Source organism: Mustela putorius, unplaced genomic scaffold, assembly GCF_011764305.1.
Source record: "Mustela putorius furo isolate JIRA1106 unplaced genomic scaffold, ASM1176430v1.1 tig00000129_pilon_pilon_pilon, whole genome shotgun sequence".
NCBI classification, from domain to species: domain Eukaryota; kingdom Metazoa; phylum Chordata; class Mammalia; order Carnivora; family Mustelidae; genus Mustela; species Mustela putorius.
In genome coordinates, this window is record NW_025421290.1 from 45607240 (window position 1) to 45630588 (window position 23349).

Below are 23349 nucleotides of genomic sequence, written 5' to 3' on the forward strand. Positions count from 1 at the left end.
AATACTTTTATTAAATACAGTGATAAGTTTTGATGGAAAACAAGACTGTAAGATTGACTGTTTTACCTTATTGGTTTATATATATTTGAGACTATACCTCAAAGTGATTTTGGTGTTTAACCCGTTTCTTTTATATTCATAGCCCCGTCAAGACGTGGTGATTTGGAAATCCTTGGTTATTGCATGATCCAGTGGCTTAGTGGCCATCTTCCTTGGGAGGATAATTTGAAAGATCCTAACTATGTTAGAGATTCCAAAATTAGGTAAAGGAAAACTTTAATAGATTATTTTGGGCAAAATCTTGATAAGGTACATGTATTTAAGGCAGAATTTCTTGATGGATACTATAGTTTTAACTGCTCCTAATGTAGAAATAAGAAAGTACTTGCTACATAGGAAGAGTCTTTGGTCTTCTGTTCAGTTTGTTTTAGAAGAAAGTCTGTAAGCAGATTTAGGAGGTAACACAGCACTGTTTATTGTGCTATTTGCTGTTATTAAATATTAATAAATTTCCATGGAGTAAACTTTGAAACAGTGACTCATTCTTTAACTTTTAACAGATACAGAGAAAATATTGCAGATTTGATGGACAGATGTTTTCCCGAGAGAAACAAGCCAGGTAGGACTTCTTAAATGCTCATACGGGTTTCATTTTCTGTGAAAAAAAGACTAAAAGTCATGATGTCTACAGCATTTCCTATAATGTGAAAGCTTAGGTATTTGCAAGTGTGATCATTGTAGTGGAGCTGTTCTCATCACCACAGCAGTTCCCTTTCCAGAGTTGGGCTAAAGGGGTCCTTGAACTTCCTTAAATTATTATTCAGCTTTCAGGAGAGAAACCAGATTTCTTTCATTCATTCAATGATTTTTTTTGTTGAGGCTTGATTGTGTGCCAGGGAGCATTCTAGGCACTAGAGATAGACCAGTGCACAAAATAAAGCAAAATGCCTGTCTTTATGAAGCTTGTGCTCTAGTTGGGAGCGAGGGACAGTAAACACGTGAGTGAATCGTAAAGCATGTTATGTGGTTAGTGCTACGGAAAAAAAAGAAAGCAGGGGTTAGAGTTAGTGGGGTGTGGGGATGAAGTGAGGAATAGAGTGGGAGGGAGTTGGAGTTTTAAATACAGTGGCCAGGATGGCCTTACTGAGGAGGTGACTTTTGAGCAGTCGGAGATCGGGAGTGAGCTGTGTGGAAGTCTGGGGAACAGTGTTGGAGACAGAAGGCATATAGGTTCCTGGTGTGCTTGCGGGGTGCCTTCTTTTAGGGCATCCATCAGAAGAGCTTTGGTTTTTACTTTGAGCAGGAGTGTAAGGTTTGGAATGGAAGAGTGGTGTCGATGTCTGCCTTTAAGCAAAATCTCAATCTCCTGTCCCGAGCATAGACTGCCAAGGGAGGAAGGCAGGTATGAATAAGAGCAGGCTCAGAGGGCCCCCCAGTATTCCAGGCAAGGGGAGTAGCACTGGGGGTCTCAAGAAGTGGTCACTTGGCAGATTTTCAATGTGTTTTTAAGCCTTTGCTCATTTGTCTCCTTTTCAGGGAAGTCCACCCTGACCTCGTGCTGTTTAAGATTACAGTCCTGCCACCCACACAAGAAATGGAACCATATTAGGCTTCCCAGAGTCCCCCCTTGTGCCTTCTCCCAATCACAGGCCTTTCCCGCTGGCTTAATAAATCACCAGCCTAACTCCCAACCCCAAAGATTTGTTTTTGAGCTATGTAAAAATGGAATCATAGAGTGAACAACATAGAAAAGAATCCCTGTCCTCGTGACATTAACTTCTAGCTCTGTTAGAGTCCTGTTTCTTTTACTCAGTATTGTATTTGTGAAATTCATTCCCATTGTTGCATGGCTTTTTAAAAAAAATACTTCTATTTATTTTTTTTAACTTTACTGATGAATATAATTGTATACATTTAAAGTGTACAGTGTGATTTGACTTACATTTATATCGTAGAATGATTCACAAGATCAAGATAATTAACACTTCTGTTATCTTACAGTTAGCTTTGTGTTTGTGTGTGAGTGTGTGTGTGTGTGTGTGTGTGTGTGTGTGTGTGTGGTGAGAACGCTCAAGATCTGTTCTCAGCCGCTGTCCAGTCTGCAGTACCAAATTATGAACTGTAGTCCCCATGCTGTGCACTGGGTCCTCCTGGGACCATGTTGTTGCACGTTTAACAGGGATGAGTTCGTTCTCATTTCTAATAGTATTCTGTTGTATTTATATCTTATTACCTATTCTGTTGTTGGCTGTTTCCAGTTTTTGGCAATCACAGACCACCAGTTACACATATAAGTGTATAGTTCCCCCCATAACTGATTATCACGCCTTACATGAAGAGGGGCCAGATTTCTTCCCCATCCCCATATTTATAAACAGTTGTTTATAAACAGTTCCATTATTTATAAACAGTTGACCCAGTAGCTTTTCTTGAAAGAAACAAAAACAAAAACCCGCTCTTTCCATATGGTGCTACCTTTGTCTTAAATCAGCTGTGGATCTGTGGATTGGTTTCTGGACTCCTTTCTTACTGTTATTATTTTTGTCCCTTCTTGGGCTGCAGTGTCAGAATGACTCTGGCTTTACCGTGAGTCTTGACCTCTGGTCATGTAAGTCCTCCAGGACTGTTGTTCTTTTAACTTGACTTTGCTGTTTTGCAAATCTTAACCCTTTGAGTATCTGTATACATTTTCCACGCACATGCCGTCCCTTTCCGGGTTGCTGGAATTTTGAGTGGGGTTGCACTGACTAGATTGGCTGACGTCCTTACGCTGTTGAGTCTTCTGATTCACTAATGGGGCATATTCTCCACTTCATTTCTTTCACTGCGTTTCGTAATTTTGTCCGCAAAAAAATCTTGCCCGTTTTCATTGTATTAGTTGCCAGGTATTTGATGGTTTTTCATGCCATTGTAAATGATCTGTTATTTTATTTTAAGATTTTATTTTATTAGAGAGTGCATGCGCATGAGTGAAAGGTGGGACAGAGGGGGTGGGGAGCAGACTCCCTGCTGAGTGTGGAGCCTGCTGTGGGGCTGGATGGATCTCATGATGCCGAGATCATGACCCCAGCTGAACCAGGAGTTGGGGCTTTTTTTTTTTTTTTTTTAAGATTTTATTTATTTGACAGAGAGAGATCACAAGTAGGCAGAGAGGCAGGCAGAGAGAGAGAGGAGGAAGTAGGCTCCCTGCTGAGCAGAGAGCCCGATGCGGGACTCGATCCCAGGACCCTGAGATCATGACCTGAGCCGAAGGCAGCGGCTTAACCCACTGAGCCACCCAGGCACCCAAGAGTCGGGGCTTTAACTGAGCTACTCAGGTGCCCCAGAATTTTTTTTTTTAAATTTTATTTTCCAATTGCTTGTTGCTAGTACCTAGAAAACAATATTTTAATGTTTACTTTGTATCCTGTGACCCTGGTAAATTTACCTATTATTCCCACTAGTTTTTTATGGATTCCTTAGGATTTTCTGCATACATTGCTGTGTTTTGAATACACCATTCCACTCTTTATGCCCTCTCTTGCTTTCTTTTCTTGTCTTACTGTACTGACTATTACACTGAATGGAAGTGGTAAACGTGGATATGCTTCCCTCTCAGAAGGAGACTTTTCCATATGAGACCACATAAGGTGATGTTTGCTTTAGGTTTTCCATAGATTCCCCCTTATCAGGTTAAGAAAGCTAAAGGGAGGGATTCTCATTTCTTTTTTCCCTCATCTTTCTCAAGTACCTAGAATTGTGCCTGCTGCTGAGTAAGTGCTAGTCAGTGAATGAATGGAGGTGTGTGTGTGTGTGTATGTAGCACTGACATGATCTCTTGGTTTATTGCATGTGGGGTGTGGGGGGAGATTTCTGGTTTGAGGAGCCGGAAGAATGGAATTCTCAGTAACTGGGGTAGGGGAAACCACAGGGGAGCAGGTTTAGGGGGAGGTCAGGAGTTTGGATTTGCATCTGTTGGGATTCCAGAGGACAGTTAGAGATCCAGGAGTCCGTGTCTGAGGCCATGGGCGCACAAGTTCCTAGAGGCTGGTGGAAGGGGGAGGCTGGGGAGTGTAGGAGTTGTTAGCCCAAGCATGGATTTCTGGTGTCCAGGAGAATCGATCATGACTAGTAAGATTTCTTTTTAGGGGAGTGGTCCTGCCTCCGTGTACAGTGGGCCTTTCATCATTCAGAAGCTGATTTTTCTCTTTTATGGGAAAACTAGGTCTTGCTTCTTTCTTCCTTTTTCAACCTGGTTTTGGTATGTTTTATTTCCCATTTATACAAAGAATACAGCTGTTTTCTATAGAACTAATGGCTTTCATGGCAAAAAAAAAAAAAATGGACTGTGATATTCCTTGTACTTTAGTATCTTTTACTTTATAATCTATTTGAGGTCCTTTCCTGTTTTGTTTTTGTACCCTTAAAAGTACAGCAGTTATTTCGTGCCTGTTTAAATTCTAGTATGTCTCTTATCTTTTGTCCCTTTTACATAATATCTCTTATATCTTATCTTTTGTCCCTTTTACGTTATATCTCAAAATAAGTTTCTTATTTCACTTACCTGACAATTCCTGACTTCAAAAGCATACTTTCCATTGAAGAAGTGATTTATGTAAAAAACATGGTCTAACAGGATACACATTTGCATTCTAATGTTGCTATAACCATGAGTTATTTTCTTCAAAGAGATAAATTAAAAAATTACAGAATAATTGTGTTACTCTTTTAGATGAGATTGCTAAATACATGGAAACAGTGAAATTACTGGACTATGCCGAGAAACCTCTTTATCAGAACTTGCGAGACATTCTTCTGCAAGGACTGAGAGCTATAGGAAGCAAAGATGATGGCAAGCTGGACCTCAGCCTCGTGGAGAATGGAGGCTTGAGAACAAAGTCAATAACGAAGGTGAATTTTGTCCCTCAGTTATCCTTTGGCTTCCTGTGATGGTAATTGCAGCAAACACTAATTTTAGGGAAATAAATGAGTAAAGAAAAGTGTGGCAGATTGCTTGGCAGTTACATATCTGTCACCGTTAGGTAAAGGAACATTCTTTATGAGACATGAAAGATGTAGACGATTGTAGAAGAATAAATAGATATCTTTTTCTTTTGTCTGGTAGCAAGTTTGTAAATTCCTGGAGGAGTCTAACTTGGCATACTGACATCTGGCAGGGCGAATTGGATAGGGCACTCGATTCATAGCGTGGGTAATTTTTCCTCCCAGGCGACCTAGAAGGGATGGTCTTGTCTCTTACCTCTTCCTCCTTTGTTGGTGGGCTCAGAGCGTTTAGCATTTGAAAATTGGTATTTGAAAGTTACTATTTGAAAGCTAGTGTTTGAAAGTTACTGTGTGAAAATTAACATTCAAAGGTTTCCTTGTTTGGTGGTGTTTACCATTTGAACGTTATTTTGCTCTTTATAGAAATATTATATAAAGCTTTGTATCTGCATATAAAGAGGTTAATTTATCCGAGAGATAGGTTAACAGTGAACTTTATGGGCAAATTATGGTGCAGGTGTAAATAACTCCTGGTATCCTTTAAAATTTAGATTTTACAGGTATGCATTAACTTATTGGTTATTATTAATAGTTAAATTATTGATTAACTCAGAGATTTCCTTGATAGTCTGAAATTATTGATAAAACATGCTATCTGCTTTTAAATGGGAAAGAACTACTTTTAGAAGAAAAAAATATATATATTTTAAAGATTTCATTTATTTATTTGAGAGTGGCAGTATGAGAGAGAGAGAGCACAAGCAGGGGGAACTGCAGAGGGAGAGGGAGAAACAGGCTCCCTGCTGATGCGGGGCTCAATCCCAGGATCCTGAGATCATGGTATGAGGAAGAACAACTGAGCCACCCAAGTGCCCCAGAAAAATATTTTTTCTACAATATTGACTATTTTTACTGTCATTGACTTTGTAAATTCCAGTAGATTCCTTTGGAAATCTTGTATTCTGAACTATGAGAAAAAAGGTTTAAAAACAAATTTTCTGTCTTTAAAATAAGAGGCAGCATTATTAAAATGTTTCTATAATTCTTTTTAACTTAGAAAGGAGATCGGAATTTTGAAATTGTATTTTGAATTTTACTTTTTGGCAAATAATAGGTATTTTTGTAGTTTCGCTCCAAAATCTGAATTAGACACATACATCTACATATACATTTTTTTTTCTTTTGTAAGTTTTGTCTTAATTGCATCGCTCCATTTTTGTGGTCAACAAGTGTGCTGAGAGCCACATCCAGCTCTGAAATGAAGAGGATAAAATGGCAGCCCGAGTGGAACTTTTCAGTAAGGTAGTGGACTTAGAGTTTGCATGTATGTATAAACATACAGCATGGGTCTTCGTGCTCAGGACAGACTTCTGTGCATTAATATTTATAGATAGCTTTTGTGGTGTTTTCCTTTAAAATTTTGCTGATTGAGCCATGAAGATCTCTGTTGCAGTGAGAACTTGTCCAGTGCCATACCCCCTTACTTTGCAGATCACTGTTATTTGGACTTACATGCTGGAGAAAATTTGGTTTCTGCAGCTTGGCTGACTTTATAGCTGAATAGGTCAGTCTGCTGCAGAGCTAACATCTGTGACCTTACAATTCTCCTGTGTCCTTGGGTAGTTCAGAAGGCTGAAAATTTCCTGCTGGATCATCCCCTATGTGTATAAAGCTTTATTTAGAGGGGGAAAAATAAATAACAAGTGAACTATTAAATTTCCTTTATTAGTTTACTGCCCTCCCCCCATAGCTGACACAGGGCTATTCTTTGTATTAAAAAAAAGTTGATAAAAGTTAAGATCAGGTAAGATCATGAAGCTGCTTGATGGTTATGTAACTGGTGGTGAGTTGGTAATTTGGTGGCCTTTTGTCTTGCATTTTAATGTGGAAGAGTTGGACCAGGCCAGTTTTCATTTTTAAGATTTAGTTTGTTTGTTTGTTTCTTTTTTTTTCTTCTTCTTCTTTTTTTTTTTTTTTTCCAAAAGCCCCAGAACATTTTCTTCGAATAAATTGTAAATACTCCACATTTAAAGCAGGTAAAAGCAGAGCTCCACCAACTGAGAAGTCAGGGGCTCTCTGCAAGGAAAAGCTTTTCCTTTGATAAGTTAGTATTCCCTCTCTCTCTCTCTCTCTTTTTTTTAAACAAGGGGAAAATAATCAAGATGTCGTTTTTTGCTCTGGTTGCTAGGAAGCTCAGTTCATTATGATGCTTAATCAGAAATTGTATTAATCTTTATAATTAGCATATATTCTCCTTTCCTTTTGTTATGATTTCTTAAAACTTTCTAAGTACATGTTCTTTGTATTTATGACACTCAAATCTCTTTCAGAAAGGAGGGATAGTTTTAATCAGTTCAATAATTATTTCTCTTTATGTTTCTGAGTGTTGTCCATTATGGTGAAAACCTATGAGAATTAATTAGCAGTGGACTGAAACAAGGTTTCTATCCATTTTTAAATAGGCATGCTTGCTTATGGTACAGTAAATTTGGGAACTAGAGTGAACTACGAATTTACAACTTGAGAATATTTTCAGCCTCAGTAGCCCAAGAGTTTTATTTAAAGCACAGGATCTTGGGATGACATAAGGCTGAAGCAGAAAAAAACTAAGTATCAGTCTACCCTTGGGAAGTACATAGCCAAAGATTTTCATTGTTGATTAGAACTGAACACTTGCATTAGAATTGGGCAGTCTAGTTCCAGCAGTTATTGGAATCAGTGTGTACTCTTAAACCAACATTCAACAATATAAAGGTCTAATTTATGTACCTGGTCTAGGCTAGGTCCCTGGGGCTATAAAGATCAATAGCATGTAGTTCCATCCTTAAAGAATTCCTCCCTGTCCCATCTGGGTTAAGAACAGCTTAATTTACTGGAAAGAACTCAGCAAGTTAAAAGGACATTAATACCTCCATTAGCTATTTTCTTGTAAGGTTTTGATTAAGTTGCTTGCCCAAGCCAACAAAAAGGGCTGTTCATTAGAATTTCTCGAGTCTCATCCCTGGAGATTCATTGAGTAGGTCTGGAGTGTGGCCCTGCGATTTGCATTTTTTATTTTCAGACAGTATATACTGTTGTTTCCTATGAATGACTCGCACATACACTTCTCTCCACTCCCACATTTTTTAGTTCTTTTAAGTTATATTATGCTAGTTGGCCTTCCTAGAGTTTCTCTGAAAAATGATTAACCATTAAATAAATCCCTGCTGGCACTCAGCCTGGAACATGGTACAAAGAGACAAGTAATAGTAAAGGCCTTCCCTTGCCAACCAGTGGCCCGCAGCTGCTCTGGTGGACAGCTTCCTGTCTCTTGAGGAGACGGCACCCCATGCAGCCGGTAGTTTCACTTAGATAGCTCCAGCTAAACCTTACGAATTTGGTGAAAGTCTAACTTGGTTAGCACGCTAGAATAATAGAATCAGTATTTTCCTTAGATTAATATAGATGGTTGAAGTCAAGACGTTTCTTTCTGTTTTCTGATGGGGATTTAGCCTTCGTTTTCTATGAAAGAGGATTCATTGTTTACTAATGATTCTTTCCTTAGGTGCTTGAGCTCTCTATTTTAAAGCTTGTTTTATTTGGCTGGATTTTGTCAGGTGTCTTTTTTCCTCTATGTATATATATATTTTGAAAGATTTTATTTATTTGTCAGAGAGAGAGAGAAAGCTTAAGCGGGGGGAGCAGCAGGCAGAGGGGGGAAGCAGGCTCCCTGCTAAGCAAGAAGCTTGATGTGGGACTTGATCCCAGGCCCCCACAATCATGACCTGAGCCAAAGGCAGATGCTCATCTGACCAAGCCACCCAGGTGTCCCTTTTCTCTATATTTTTAAGTAAGATTATGACATATGTAAGAAAAATGTACAAATAAGTGTGCAGTTTGAACTTTACAAAGTGAGCGTACACATTTAAACATCCCCCAGATCAAGAGCCCCAGAAGCCTCTCCCAGGCCCCCTCTTGGTCTTATCCCTTCATTAAGAATAACTAGTGTTTTAACTTACAACACTGTAAATTAATTTTGCCATTTAAAGAAAATTCATAGTGGTAGCACCATACAATGTGTACTTCTATTGGGTCTGGTTTTTATTCATTATATGTCTGAATTTCCATGCTGTTGTGTGCAACAGAAGTTTTCTATGTCTTGTTACTGTTTAGTATGGCACTCCATTATGTGAGTATGGCATAATTCCTTTATCTCTTCTGTTGGTGGATGTTTATACTGGTTCTGGTTTCTGACATTGTCGTAGTGCTGGTTAAGAACATTCTTGTAATTTCTTTTGGGAACTGCATGTATTTATTTCAGGTGGGCTATATCCGTGACAGAAGTACTGGGGTAGAGGGCTTACTTAAGTGTAGCTTTCGTAGGTGCTGCAAGCACTTTCTCCCAGCAGCTGTCCTACTTGATGCTCTCACCACCAGCTTATGAGAGAGAGGTTCATTGCTTGTCAACACTAGATGTTGCATTATATTTAATTTTATCCATTTTGATAGATGTGCACTTGTGTTTCTTTGTGGTTTTAATTTAATCTCCTTTATAATATTGATTTTGAATACCTTTTCATATGCCTCCCCGTCTCCATCGCCCTTTCTCTGTAAGGTGCATTTCAATTCTTTTGTTCATTAAAAAGGGGGAGGTTGTCAGTTCTCTTTTGATTTGCCAGACTTGACTACTTTGTATATATATAATCTGTGTATTATACATATATATATTTTTTTACAGTTGGTAGTTTATCTTTTCATTCTGTTAATGTGGTAATATCTCTTGATGAACAGAAAGTTCTTTGATTTAGTGAAGCCTGATTTATCAGTCTTGTTTATGGTTAGTATTTTGTATTCTATCTTGGGAAAATTTTGTCTACCAAGATCGTAAAGATATTCTGTTATTATCAAGAAATATTATCTTTTGTATTCAAGTCTGTAATTTCACAGCAGCTGATTTTGTGCATGGTATAAGTCTATGTTTATTTACCTCCTATGGATAACCAGTTGATTTGAACCATTTATTAAAAAGTCTGTAATGTCCCCACAACAGGGAGCAGACTTTCAGGTAACCATATGTGTTTGGGTCTGCTTTTAGAACCTCTGTTCTGTGCCACTGGCCCACTTATCTTTTTTGCCAAGCTGCACTTTTTGAACTACTGGCTTCATAATGATACCATGATGATGGTGTAAGTCCTCCAACTTTGTTCTTCCTTTTTTTTAAAAATATTTTATTTATTTATTTGACAGAGATCACAAGTAGAGAGGGGGGCAGGCAGAAAGAGAGGAGGAAGCAGGCTCCCTGCTGAGGACCCTGGGATCATGACCTGAGTTGAAGGCAGAGGCTTAACCCACTGAGCCACCCAGGTGCCCCTGTTCTTCTTTTTGTCTTAGCTATTCTTGGCCCTTCAGCTTTCCATATAAATATCAGACTCAGCCTATTAATTTCTATACAAATAGTTCTGGGATTTTGATGGAGATTGTATTGACTCTATCAATTTGGGAAGAATTGGCATCTTCACAATATTCTTTTCTGTCCATGAATATGGTACACCTGGCTGTTTATTTAGGTGGTCTTTCATGTATCTCAGTCATGTTTGCAGTTGTCCCTGGCTGTGTAAAGATCATACGCATCTTCCATGGCTATTTTCTTGTAAGTGCTTAATTCTTTTGTATTATCTGTATTTACCACAGAACTTCCCTTCATGTCATTTGGTCGTCAGCTCTGTCTGCTGTTTTTTGATGTTTCTAATATATTTATGAGTTCTGTATTGATTATTATTCTATTTATTGGCTGTGCAGTTTCCTTGTAACCTCTTCATTTTCTTTTTTATTTTTATTTTTATTTTTTTTTTAAGATTTTATTTATTATTTATTTGACAGAGAGAGAAATCACAAGTAGGCGGAGAGTCAGGCAGAGTGAGAGAGAGAAGCAGGCTCCCCGCTGAGCAGAGAGCCCGATGCGGGGCTCGATCCCAGGACACTGAGATCATGACCTGAGCCGAAGGCAGCGGCTTAATCCACTGAGCCACCCAGGCGCCCCTCATTTTCTTTTTTAAATTGTCATTTTTCATTTACTCAGTTTTTAAAATCTTTTTCTTTTTTTTTTTTTTTTTTTAAGCCTCCAGTGCATGTTATAAGATTTTCTTCTTTTGGGGCTATTGTGTTTTCTTTCAGAGTGGAATCTTCAGCTGTCTTTTGCATGCTATGACCATTTATTTCATCTTCTCTTTTTGTCCCCAAGTATTCTGACTTTGTTGGCATGCTTCTTCTCTGGATTGTATTAATATTGAATACTATTGTATGCTTTACGTGGGCTTAACAGATTATTGTATTTGTGAATCCTTGGGTTTGCCATTTGATGAAACTGTTTTGTTTTTCTTCAGAGATTGGGTTTGAGGGTTTGGCATTGCTAAGGGACTTTCCTTGCCTGTAGTTCATACTCTGGGAGGATCTGGAGAGCCATGGCTCAACTGGTACTGCAGGTCAGATTACGTGTCTTTCCTCAGTACCTGCTGCATTCCCTTCCTGGCCAGACGATGCCAAAATTTGGTAAAATCTAAACCCAAAGTAAGAGAAACCCCGTTGGGGATTCTTCTCTTAGCTATGCTTTACTCATTTTCTCTTTTGTAATCTATTTTGGTAAATCATTGTTTATTGCTGAAAATAATTAGTCTTGAATGATTGTGGTTATTTGGCCCTCTTTCTCCAGGCTTCTGCTCCAGGGAAGAAATGGAATCACAGGTTCTGGTTTCGTGGAGGGACGGTGTGGGCATAGGGAAGGTCTTTTCCAGGGGCTCGTCCAGTCTTTCTTTTCAAGCTTCCTGTTTACATTCTGTAAATTGAAGGTCAGTGGTGAAAAATTTCTGAATGGTGTTTGCTCATGTTCTTTTCCCCAGTATGGTTCAGGGGTGCGTCGGAGCCCCATGTTGCTTTCTAGCAGTGTCTGACTCTTCTTGGCCACCAGTTCCCAATGGTAATGGTGAGAGGCTCTGTCACTGTTGCTGCTGAAATATTACTTGTTATTTTGTGTTCATTTCTTCAGAGTTTAGGTGAGGCAGAGGTTGAAATACTAGCCCCCAGATGTCCCTTATTTTTACACACAGTTTAGCTTGTTTGTGGGTGTGACATCGGGGCCACTGGAATCTATGCCCTTCCCCCACAAAAGACCGCGCGTGTTTGTACTGTTACCTTCTCAGCTCCTCATAGACCGTCTCCCACATTACAGTCCCCTGGCAGTTCACTTTTGTACACGTGCTAGCATTAATTCATTGTGGGATAACAACAGTAAATTCTTCATTCCTCGTGGTATCTTAGGAGTGGAGAACTTGAACCAGTGAAGAACAACGTGTTCCAAACTTTGTTAGTTACATGTGGAAACATTGTCTTTGGCTAAACCCTTTCCCCAGACCTGTTAACAGTCAGCGGAATTCACGAGTTGTGCTTGCTTCCCTACCTCCGGAGTAGACGAGCTACACGTGTTGACAGGACATCTGAACGTAAGCAAATAGCAACAGCAACTGCAGATAAAACGAAGTCCCGCATGGGCTCCATTTACCGTGCGTCGATGCTGCGCCACATGGCGTTCGTGCACGTGGGCTTCCCTTGGACGCTTCCGTACGGTGATTTGCAGAAGCCTGAAGTGATTTCTTCCAGGACTTAACAGTGTAGAAACTTGACGTGTGTGTGTTTAATATTTTGATAAAAACTAAGATTACTCTTTTGCTTGAATCTGTTTTTTAAGCATGTATTTTTCAGCTTGAGAATGCAGCCCGTGACCTTGCCAGGCACACAGTAGGTGCTTAGTAAATATGTGGTGGGTTCTCTGCCCTGGCAACGTGAAGGCCTGTGTCACTGCGGAAGGAAGTTGTAATAGTCATGATTCTTGCTACAGCCTTTATCACTAGAGCTCATTTAAAATAATAAATCACTTTAATGCATTCTAGCAGAATATTTTTAGATTATTCTCCAAATTAATCTGCTCTTCTTTTTAAGAAACTCACTTCCTGACCCGCTTCCCATCTTTTCATTTCTCCTTTTTCTGATTATGTCTGACCTTTTCCTGCTTTTTCTCAAAATATATCTGTAATGATGTCATGTGCACTTAAACGTCACACAGGCTGTAGAAGGCTTGGTGCGAAATAGGAAGTCATCTCTTCATTGTTACAACACTAGTCGAATGGTTGCTCGGCAGCTGCAGCCCCGTAGGTATTTCTGTGTAAACTACCATGCTAGGCCCCATGGAAGCTGCACAGAGGAGGAGCCGTCTCCCTGCCGGCTGGGAGCCCGTGCAGAATTGGGAAGCAAGAGTGCGGACGAGGCTCTGCTCTGTGGACTCTCCCTCTTTCGGAAGCGAGGCACTACCGTGAGAGCACAGCCGCCAGGAACTGTAAGGGGGCGGCGTCGGGCTGAGATGGCCCCTGGGGCAGGAGCGGAGGACTCTGAGTCCTGGTCTCTCCCACCGCAGCTGAGAAACACTGAGCCAGTTCTCTTAGGCTCCTGCTGTCTCCAGCCTCGGCGTTTTCTGCCTCCATTGTGAATTCTAACTAGCTCCACTGGTTTTGTTAGTACCGTGTAACACACGTGTCTGCTCTGCTTTCATAGAAGATATGTGTTCTGTGCTTTTTTAGTTACTGTTGAGTAACAAATAATGGTTTTTTGGTTGCTATTAATGAATGTAGGAACTGAAGTAAATAATGCTCTTAGTTTATAAAGCATGTACCGTTTGCACGGTGACTTCAGGTGGCCTTAAGTAAATAAATAAGACAAACTGGTGCAGTCAGTCTCTAAGTAATTGTATTTAGAGTTCTCTGTTCATTGACACACGTACAGTACCAAACATTTAGAAATTTTAGGCTGTATACTCAAAGTTTCTATAATAAACATTTGTGATTTTTTAAATAAAGAGTTAAAAACCAACAACAGTCCTAAATACTACTCACCTTTGATATAGCCGTGGATCTGATTGGCTTTTCTTAGAGGCTGTTGAAAGCATCTAGAGGTGATCTTTTGATGTGTGACCTGGGAAGCAAAGAATGAATGGGTCTTTGGTTTTTGCTTCACAAGATTTTTATTCTTTGTCCTGTTAAAACAGCTTTAAGTCTCTAAGTGGTCTCTAGTCAGTGTTTAGACTATTAGTAAATTATCAGTCCAAATGCATCTAGCTGATTTGTCTTCCTGTTTCTAAGCTGGAAGTGAGAAGCTGCTAATTAACTAAATTTTAGCCTAGCATATCTGAACACTTCAGAAATACAATGTGTAATACATACGCTAATACCCTTTGAAATAAACCTCATTTTCTGCAAATATTTTAGCTGTGCTGAATTAAAAGAAAACTCTATTGTAAGTTTATAAGTCATTCTGGTGTGTCGTATAATGTTTTGATTTCATTTATAAATGTAGAGGCACTTTGTGGGACCTGGTGTGGAACATGACAGAGTCAGATTCACGTAGTCCTTTTCTGAAGCCGTTTTCTGTTAAGAAAGAACCAAAATATGCACGATCTGAAGCCCAAGATGTTGACAAATAACAAAATGAAACATTAGGAGATAATCAGGAGAAAGAACCTGCCAGTGGATTGTTTGGAATTTTACTCATTGCCTTATAGAATCAGTAGCACACTTAGATGCTTTTAAACATGAAGGGTTTTTTTGTTTTGTTTTGTTTTTTTAAACTGGTCTTTTCCTATAGACATGGGCCCCTTTTGTCAAAACTAAATACATTCTTAGAAAAGTTGGGCAGGAGATACCCAGCTGGAGTGTGGTCTAATGAAATTCAGTGCTTTACCTATTGCATGGATGCTTAAAATACAGGTGTTTTGTTGTTGTTGTTTTGGTTGGTTGAATACTGGCTGATTTTCATTCCTATGTAATTTACTTGCATGGAGATTAAGATAGCTCTTTTTTATTAAATAAGCTTGAGAACAAGATGAATGCACTAGGTTCTTAGGTAGAATGTATTGGAGAGCTCCCTTTATAATAAGCATTTAAAAATCTGCCTCCTTAAAATCGGAAAATGCATTCTTTCCTGTATGGAAAGCAATATAGTAGTGAAATAGTCCTCCTTAATTTTGGTCCGAATGAACAAAAGTGTCTGTGTTTATTCCTGCCTAATGCATCACAAATCTGCTGACATGCTAACCTTGGAGTCTTGGCTGGCGTTAATCAGGCCTGTGCACCGGCAGGAAAGATGTACCTAATGCACTCCATCAGTGCAGTTTGCATATGGAAGTTCTCACAGGGGAGCTGCCCTGTGCCAGCTGAGGGTTACCTGCCCACTGCAGTTATTGTATGTAATTATCGAACCAATCTGTTCAGCCCAGCAGGGTCTAGATGGTAATCATGAAGCAACACTTTGGAAAAGAAAGATGTAAGGCACTCTCCCCTTCTCTCATCAGTTATATGAAGTTACAGCCACTCCGAACAGCTATTCTTGAGAGGCAATACCTCCATATACAAATCTGCTAAATGAATGCCTTTGAAGGTTTCTTAAGGGTTAGTCAAGTTATTTTTGTCTGGGTGAAGCGTTTTCTTAAGGAGCATGGCGGGGATCTCGGAGTTCTGGTCTTTCCACAGCCACCTTAAGCATATTTTGAAACAGTGGGATTATTTGTAATATGTAGATAATAACAGTTCTGACCATTTGGGGGTTTTAAGGTAATGCGGTTTGAGTAGAGTGGAGCTTTTCCTTGCAGCTCTCTGTGGAACAGAATCCGCGGTTGCCATCAGGCAGGAGAGCGGTGCGCGGTCAGCAGGCAGTGTGCAGAATGGCCTGAAGCAAGGGAGAGTCTCAGATGAAGTTCAACTTAATATCCATTGTTAGAAATAGAAGCGAGGACTTTCTGGTGCATTGTGAATCTGAAATTTGGGACAGATGAGAGGATTTCCTAAATGAAATCTGGGCAACCCAGGGAAGCTTTGAGTTATCATTTGGATTTTAACACATTTAAATTTGAGACTACGTGGGATAAAGCTATAATAGGAGAAATGCAAAGTTGTAAAGTTATTACTGAGTTCTTCCGTAGTCATTCCTACATGTAGATGTGTTGAGTAATTTAAAAACTTCACACAGGACTGAATTAGTTAGAAAATGTCGTAGTGGTAGAAAATAATGAAAAGAAACTGAACGAACGCTTGGGAAGGCTGGCTGGTGACAGACTATAAGCATTAACTCCTAAGTAGCCCTTCACTAGAAAAATAAATAGAAAGTTGGAAAAGCTTGAGGGGATGGTGGAAAACCCAACCTGTTTTTGAGATTTTAGGAGAGCTGTGTACTTTTAAGACTCTTCCTTTACAGGAAGGTGCCCCCCCCCCCTTAAACTTTTAATGAGAAGTATACCCAACGAAGACATTTATTGGAAGTTTGTCTTTATTGATTCATGTGTAGAATTTTACCACTGATTGATAGGGTATAACCAGTGATACACTATATGGACAAGGTGTATATTTTCCCATTATCAAGTGGATTACCACGCCTCCCCGCATATGCCACACACATTGTAAAATGGGGAGAGTGAGTGTCATTGGCCTGAGCGGTGAAACCAAGTTTGTTACATGGTTTGTTTTTAAAAGAGAGTTTCTGTATCATCAGTTCTGCTGGTTAGGCTGTCCATGATGAACTATAAGAAGGGAAAAAAGTTTGAGGTGATTGTAACGAACAAGCTGATGTTCAGACTAACTGTACAGTTGAAGACTCTCTTTATCCCATTTTCTTCATCCACAGTCCCTTCCCCTAAGGTAACTACCGCACTGTGGTCGTGTGTATTCTGACGGTATGTTTTGTTATACCCACCCCTTGACAGATTTGCAAATATACTAGTATCTGGCAAGTTTGTGTATTTACTTATTTGACCATCAGCCCGTATCTCTCTTTCTCTCTCTTTTAAAAAATCTCTGTGTAACAAGCGCAAGAAAGGAATTGAGGAGAGCACCAAATCCAGTGTCGAAGATATGGACTGCTCCAGTACACAGACAGAAGAGGCCACAAAAACCCGTAAGCTGAACAGTCTTGCCTATTAGCTTTTTCCATATATAAACACACATTACATTTCCTTCTACTAAGTAAGAGGTTAGCTTATAGTCATAACATTTTGATTTTATAATAAAATATCCTACAAGAAGATCTTCTATTTTATAGTATCATCACATGTTCTTTGTACATACATTGCACTGTTTACTATTCACAGTAATCACAAAGTTGGGGTGGGGAGCTACTCTGATCTTGCATCGAGGGAGCCCAAGACACAGAGCCCTTAAATGGCAGAGCCGGAGCTCTTAACCTCTCAGGCTGCCGTCTCTCCGTTTCTGCACATTGATCCACTTGACAGGATCTGAGGGAAGGTTCGGATCAGGCGAGTAGTATCTGGGCTTATGTAGCTGCCGGTTCTACTGGCCTGAGCCACCCCAGTGCTCCCCACTGAGTCTGCAACCTCTTCTTTTCTCTCAGCAAGTTGGGACTCAAGGAATTAAAGCCTCAATCATCACTTTTCCAAGCCCTTGAAGTAAAAAGCAGAGTATAAAGTAATTTATGAGATGGCTCGTAAACTGGTGGTGAAGCCTCTTACAGTATGGAGCCGAGGTGGCATTGACATCAGTAGGGCCACTTCTGCGAAGGCCACAGTGGGGCTGGGGCTGGGCTTCCTGCCGTGTGTGTGCTCCTCTTAGGAGATGGCCAGTGCGGGACGTGTAGGTGCACCTTTGGGTGGCTCAGAAAAGGGAAAACAGTTGCCAGGTTTCCTAGGAAATGATTTCTTTGGCGTAATGAAGAGATTCGGTGCGGGCTGCAGTACCATGTTTTTCTTTTTCCAGATTTCTTTTCTATCTCACTGCCTTTTCGTTTATTTATGAAACATTTCCCACTTTGTAATAGAGACGGCTCATTTTTGGTAAAAGTTTCATTGAAGCCCAAGTGCCCTATTGAATCAGGCTAGGAAGGTATTTTCCCTTTCCTTTGATCGTGTCACCTGTGCATGTTTGTGGAAGACTAACATTTGACTTTCAAAGAGAATCTTCTGCACTCAATTCTGTTAGTGTTGTCTTTCTTGTATAGTATGACTAGAACATCCTTAGGTTTACATGAATTCACCGCAGAGAATCCTGGGGGTATCTAGAGAGGGAGGATCGAACTTTCCCCGGGAGGCTGAAGGTTTTGAAGAAGTTCCTTTTTCTCTCCTGCAGCCATTTCCCGAGCCCCACAGTTCTCCCGCCTCCCTTCTTGTCCGTTTTGTTACTAGGAAGTGAGGAGTCCCGAGGAGCAGTGCATGGAAGCCTGTTTCAGCCAGAGGCTAGCAGCAGCAGCTATGACAGTGAGTGGGAGCAAAATTAAGGAGCATTTGTAAAGATAGAGCAATATTCTTACTTAAAAAAAATCCCTTATATTTTAAAAAGGGCAGTTTTATTTCAGCAAAAAGCCCACATTGTGGTAGTAAGGTTGATACCCATTTAGATCAGAGTGAATTTACAGCTGTGCATGGAGAAGACTCATGCTTCTTTTGATGCCTGAAGGTCATTTGTTACCTGAACTTTGCTTTAGTGAGCATCAGTTATTTGTTTTGATACATCAATGATTTTAAAACTGGACTATAATTATGAAAAAATGCTTTTTATACTTAAAATTTTAATTTAAGGTCCTTACATTTCTGGTTTTTACGGGGAAAAAATATATTAGTATTTCCATTTTATTTATTAATAACAAAAGAAGAGTGTGGACCCCATTGCATATTTAAGGAGAACAATCCAGATTTTTTGTTTCAATTTAAACAAAAAGAAGATAGAGAATAATTGAATTCTCCCTTATTCATATAAACTCCAAATTGCTCTACTTAAATGCTGTTTCTCTTCTTATTATAATTTTTCCTTTCTCCTAAAGTTCAGGGCTAGTTAAAGTATTTTACTGTCTAAATATTCATAAATGAGAGAAATATTACCTGAGATGGTAAAATGTTATTGCTTCTGGGGGGAAAAAAAAAAGGCCAGTGTTCATGAAATTTATATTTGTATTCATCATTTTAAAGTAACTTGAAGGAGGAGGCACATTATTATGTTTGAATTTTGTTTTAAGGAAATGTATAATACAATTCAGTGACTTCTGTGTTCTAGAGCTTTAAGATTTTGTGTCATAAACGTGTTTCAAGAATGGTTACCTCTAACAGCAGCAGCTTTAGAAATGTCAGTTTCTTCATTAACAATTTTATTTTCAAACACAATTTATGGTTTACAATATGGTAAGAGATTTTTCTCACTGTGTGATCTTTCAGAATGCTGTGCCTGGCAAAATGGGAGCAACTTTCCTTTAATATCTATTTAGACCATTTTAAAAACGCGTATAATTTTCTTGATACACCTAAACTCATTTTGACTAGTTGGGGGTCTATTGTGTAAGAACACATTCTGAAAGCTTTCAAAATGTGTATTGTGTAGGTTTTCTCAAAGAAAGAGAGGGGGTGACGGGGTGGTTTTCAAGAAGAACAGAGGCCTCTAATCCTTTTATTTTTATGCAAGGCATAATTTTTACCAATTGAGAAAATTTGGTTATTTGCTGCAAGTAATTTTTTCCCCCACAAAATGATAAGCCTTAAAAACCATGCATATTCTGGCATTTCAGAACTGTCCCAGTACTTCAGAATTGTACTAAAAATTAGTTAATGTAGCCATGATATTTATGGCTAGCTCCTTTGTCCCTCCCGTTCATAAAATGGACAGTAATCCACAGCCTTCTCTTGTTAATGTTATATTTGAACGATCTTGAATTTTGGCCCATTCTTGAGAAATCTGAGGGAAGCAGAATTGACAGTTACCTCTCGAAGATCTATGATCCGGTCAAAAAAGGGATCTTTTTAAGGGCACACTACAAAGACACTTCCCACTTGTTCTAAATTTTTGCATTAATAAAATTATACAAGAGTATCCAGACTTATACTTTTCCTTTTTCAGATTTTAAATTTTACACATTAGTCTTTTACATTTTTGAAATGGGTACATTTTACATTTATGAAATGGGTACATTTTCATAACACGAGAAGAGGAAAAATATTTTTTCTGCCACAGTTAGAATTATTAGAGAAAATACTGAATTGATACCTGCAGCAAAGACTCCACATTGTAGAATCCTGATTATATAATAAATTCCAGGTAGTGTTTTTAGTTGCAGTGAAAAATTTTAAATCTAGATTGCAAGGTATAAGCAGCAGTGTTATTTAAGAGTAAAATGACAAATTAGGATGTTAATGAGAATAATACTCCTTGAACATAGTGATAGCTATTGTTAAGTGTCCTTTGTAATGTGACGATAGATTTCAAATTTTATTGAAAGGAAGATGTATTATAGTACTGATTACTGATCTGGAATTTGTGATACCCTACTACACCCCATCTTAGGCCACCACAACATTCCTAGTTTTCTGTGCAAAATTAATTTCAAAATTCTTGAAATAAAAAATTAGAAGTCTACCTTGGGATATATTTTTATCTATCACAAAAATTGAAAAAAAAGCTCAAAAGTTTAAACCATAGTATAGGCTATGCATATCAATGGCAGGAAAAAAAAATATCCATGTAAATTTTAAGTTTGCTTTAATTGAAGTCTATGGCAATTAAATAAAAACTGGAACTTGGAAAAATATAAAAACACTAATTTTTAAACTGATCTTCCACAATGTAACTAAGTCTGTAAACAGGAAACCTTTAGAATTTATTATTAGATGTACGGTAAGTATTTTGTCCTAGATTCAAAGAATGTTTTGTACGTTTCAGGAAAGAAGTATTGATCCGTTGTTTAGTGCATTCATTGATTAATTATGGGCGACCATGCTGCCCCTCACCCTGGTACTGTTGCTCTTTTCCTGACCAAGGGAGTCATGAGGCGGTGGGAAGGCACACTGTTTGCCAGCGCGGGCAGCCGTGATCAGGCTTACACATACTCTTCCGACTGCTGTGCTTGCCTTGAGGTCAAGTGGGGGTGCTGGGTGGGAACAGTCTCCCTGGTGAGGTAGAATTCCCGTGTGGAATCCCCATTCAGAGCTCTGTCCCCAGTGAAGAAGCACTGATTTATTCCAACTCAGGAGTACTTGGGTAGAAACTGTCGTAAGGTACTTAGACCAGGATCAGGTGTGATGTTCCTTTAGAAGGCTACTCAGTTGGGGTCTCTTTAACTCCTAGTGGAAAGACTTCATGTCTTGGAATGGCCCAGTGCTGTCCTGCCTAAAGAGTATAGGTAACAGGCTTTAAAAAGCAACACATTTTATTCCTTGCTTCTCAGAAATATGCATTACTTCATCACTTTCCTCCCAGAAATGAATGCCTGTCTTGTTGCTATAGGTTACATTAGGACTTACTGTTTTAAATTGCAAATAAAAATTTGGGGGAGAAATATTTCAGTGCCCTTGTAAATTGGATGTGTTTTTCACCTTTGGTAGAGTTCTGTTGTGACTTAAGACTGAAAGGTAGATGTTAGCATATTTTTTGACATATTAAAAAATTGACACAATTTCCAAAGATTTTCAGGCTATTAACCCTTACCTTTGTGTGTGAATTTTATCTCTACCAATCATCATAGTTAATTAGATTTTTAAATACAAATAAGTATATATGGAAATGCTTATATTTTTCTTCTTTAGCTTTTGTAAGTTAATGATTGGAATTTCTTTGTTTTTTCTCTTCAAGGTTCAAAAGCCAGAAAGAGAGTCCAGAAGTAAATCAAATGCTGTAAATCGACTTTTCTTCCTGTCATTTGACTTACTCCTCTTTTCCTATTTTAAATGTTATATTTTCATGTGAGTCTTTGAGGATGGGGCTGACCATGAAATAACTATGTCTTTGAAAAATATAAACTTTTTTTTTATTAAGTAAATACTGTGTACAATTTATTAAAGGCTAATTTATAAAATTGAAATATCTTTAGATCATACTCTTTAAGCTTATCCTGAGCTGTATGTGTTTGAGGCTCTGCAGTAGCTACAAGAAAAACCACCATGGTGTTACTTTCTGATCACTGTCCGTTGTCCCGAGTGTTTAGAAATGCTTGGCAAATTCCACACCTTTAAGCAGATATACAAACCTTAAAATAAAAGTCTCTTTTTGTGTGATACAAATACACCATTTGTTGAGGCCATAAGATTTGGATTGCATTGGTTCTGGTCAGTTCCACAAGCATTTACTGGGCACTTGCTGTATGAAGCAAGAGGAACAAAGAAGGGAAAGGGTTAAGAAGGCAAAAGCGGGCTAGTAAGTAGGTAGTGAGTAGGTCCGTGGGAGAGCAGACCCAGGTATTGTAGAAGGACCACGTAAGCGTGCAAGTGGCATGAGATGAAAACAGGTGATAAGGTGTTGGGGGGCAGTGTGAGTGCGGATTTATAGACTGGCTTCGTTTAAGGCGATCCCGTGAAACAAGTAAAACAAAGCGAGCTCACTGCTCATTCACAGGAGGTTATTAGAAGTGTTGGCTTTTTGTGGCATATGATGTCTGTGCAGTAAGCCAAGCACTCGAGAGTTTTAATGATCAGACATTTTTAGATTTGGACTTTTTATAGTTGCCTGACAATAAAAGCTTTGGATTTAAACCTTTTTGAACAATTTCAAGGTTTACTTTGTTACAGAAATTGAAATTGGGTTGGATTTTCTAAAGGGCCATCCCATCTCACCGCTTAATGGCATGTTCCATGTTTGTAGATGGTGTAGAGACGCACTTTTATTTCAGTATTTAAGCATTAAGCATGTCTTCTAATATGTATTCAGAACCCAAGTAGTACAGGAAACTAGTGATTTCTCTTTTGCTTAGGACAAGCCTCAAGTAGGTATTTCTGTTTTAAAAAAATGCGTTGATTTAAAGAAAATGGTAAGTAATAGTGCAGGTGGGACGTCGACATACCCCAAATTTGTCAAGGTGGTGCCATGTTTGAGCAGCTCTGAGCCAACACTGGGACTCGAAAACTTTGGCCCCTAGTGCGGGTGTTTAGGTGTCACGTGCATGGAACACGTGTCACTGCCGTGTTCAGATGCTGAAAAGTGCAGACCAGATCTGCAGACTTCCCTTTGAAAGTTCATCCTTAAAAGCCTCCTGAAGTTCTCGAGCGTGTGTCTTTGCAGAAGCGAGAACTAGATTTTGGGCAGAGCCTCCTCCTGTTTTCTGTAGAATGTTGGATTTCTGTGCTCATCAGTGTTATGGTCCCAAGTTTATTTGTAACACCTAAATCAACTCTCAAGTTCTGTTTCAAACACATTGATGCTTAAAATAGGATAAAATGTGTGTGGTGTGTTTTTGTGTATATGCCTTAGCCTTTTTTATTTTTCAGAACACAAAAACATAGCAAAACCTGTTGGTTAAATATTAAGAAAACAAACATTTCCTCACATATTGTTTTTAATAAGTGCTGGCATCTTCGCGAATGTTACTCTG

General features: G+C 39.0%; 1 protein-coding gene across 7 annotated transcripts in view; it reads left to right on the plus strand.

The window, feature by feature from the left end:
• Window positions 1–21846, plus strand: part of VRK1 (VRK serine/threonine kinase 1) — a 75263-nt gene extending 53417 nt beyond the window's left edge. For 6 of the 7 annotated variants that reach the window (XM_045073466.1, XM_045073460.1, XM_045073468.1 and 3 more), the window contains exons 9-14: window positions 143–263; window positions 561–619; window positions 4712–4890; window positions 16863–16950; window positions 18191–18262; window positions 21618–21846. In XM_045073466.1, coding sequence (XP_044929401.1) covers window positions 143–263; window positions 561–619; window positions 4712–4890; window positions 16863–16950; window positions 18191–18262; window positions 21618–21649 — 551 coding nt within the window. In that variant the 3' untranslated portion in view covers window positions 21650–21846. The remainder of the gene's footprint in view (window positions 1–142; window positions 264–560; window positions 620–4711; window positions 4891–16862; window positions 16951–18190; window positions 18263–21617) is intronic. The other variant, XM_013057410.2, reaches the window with a different exon arrangement.
• The last annotated feature ends 1503 nt before the right edge of the window (window positions 21847–23349 follow it).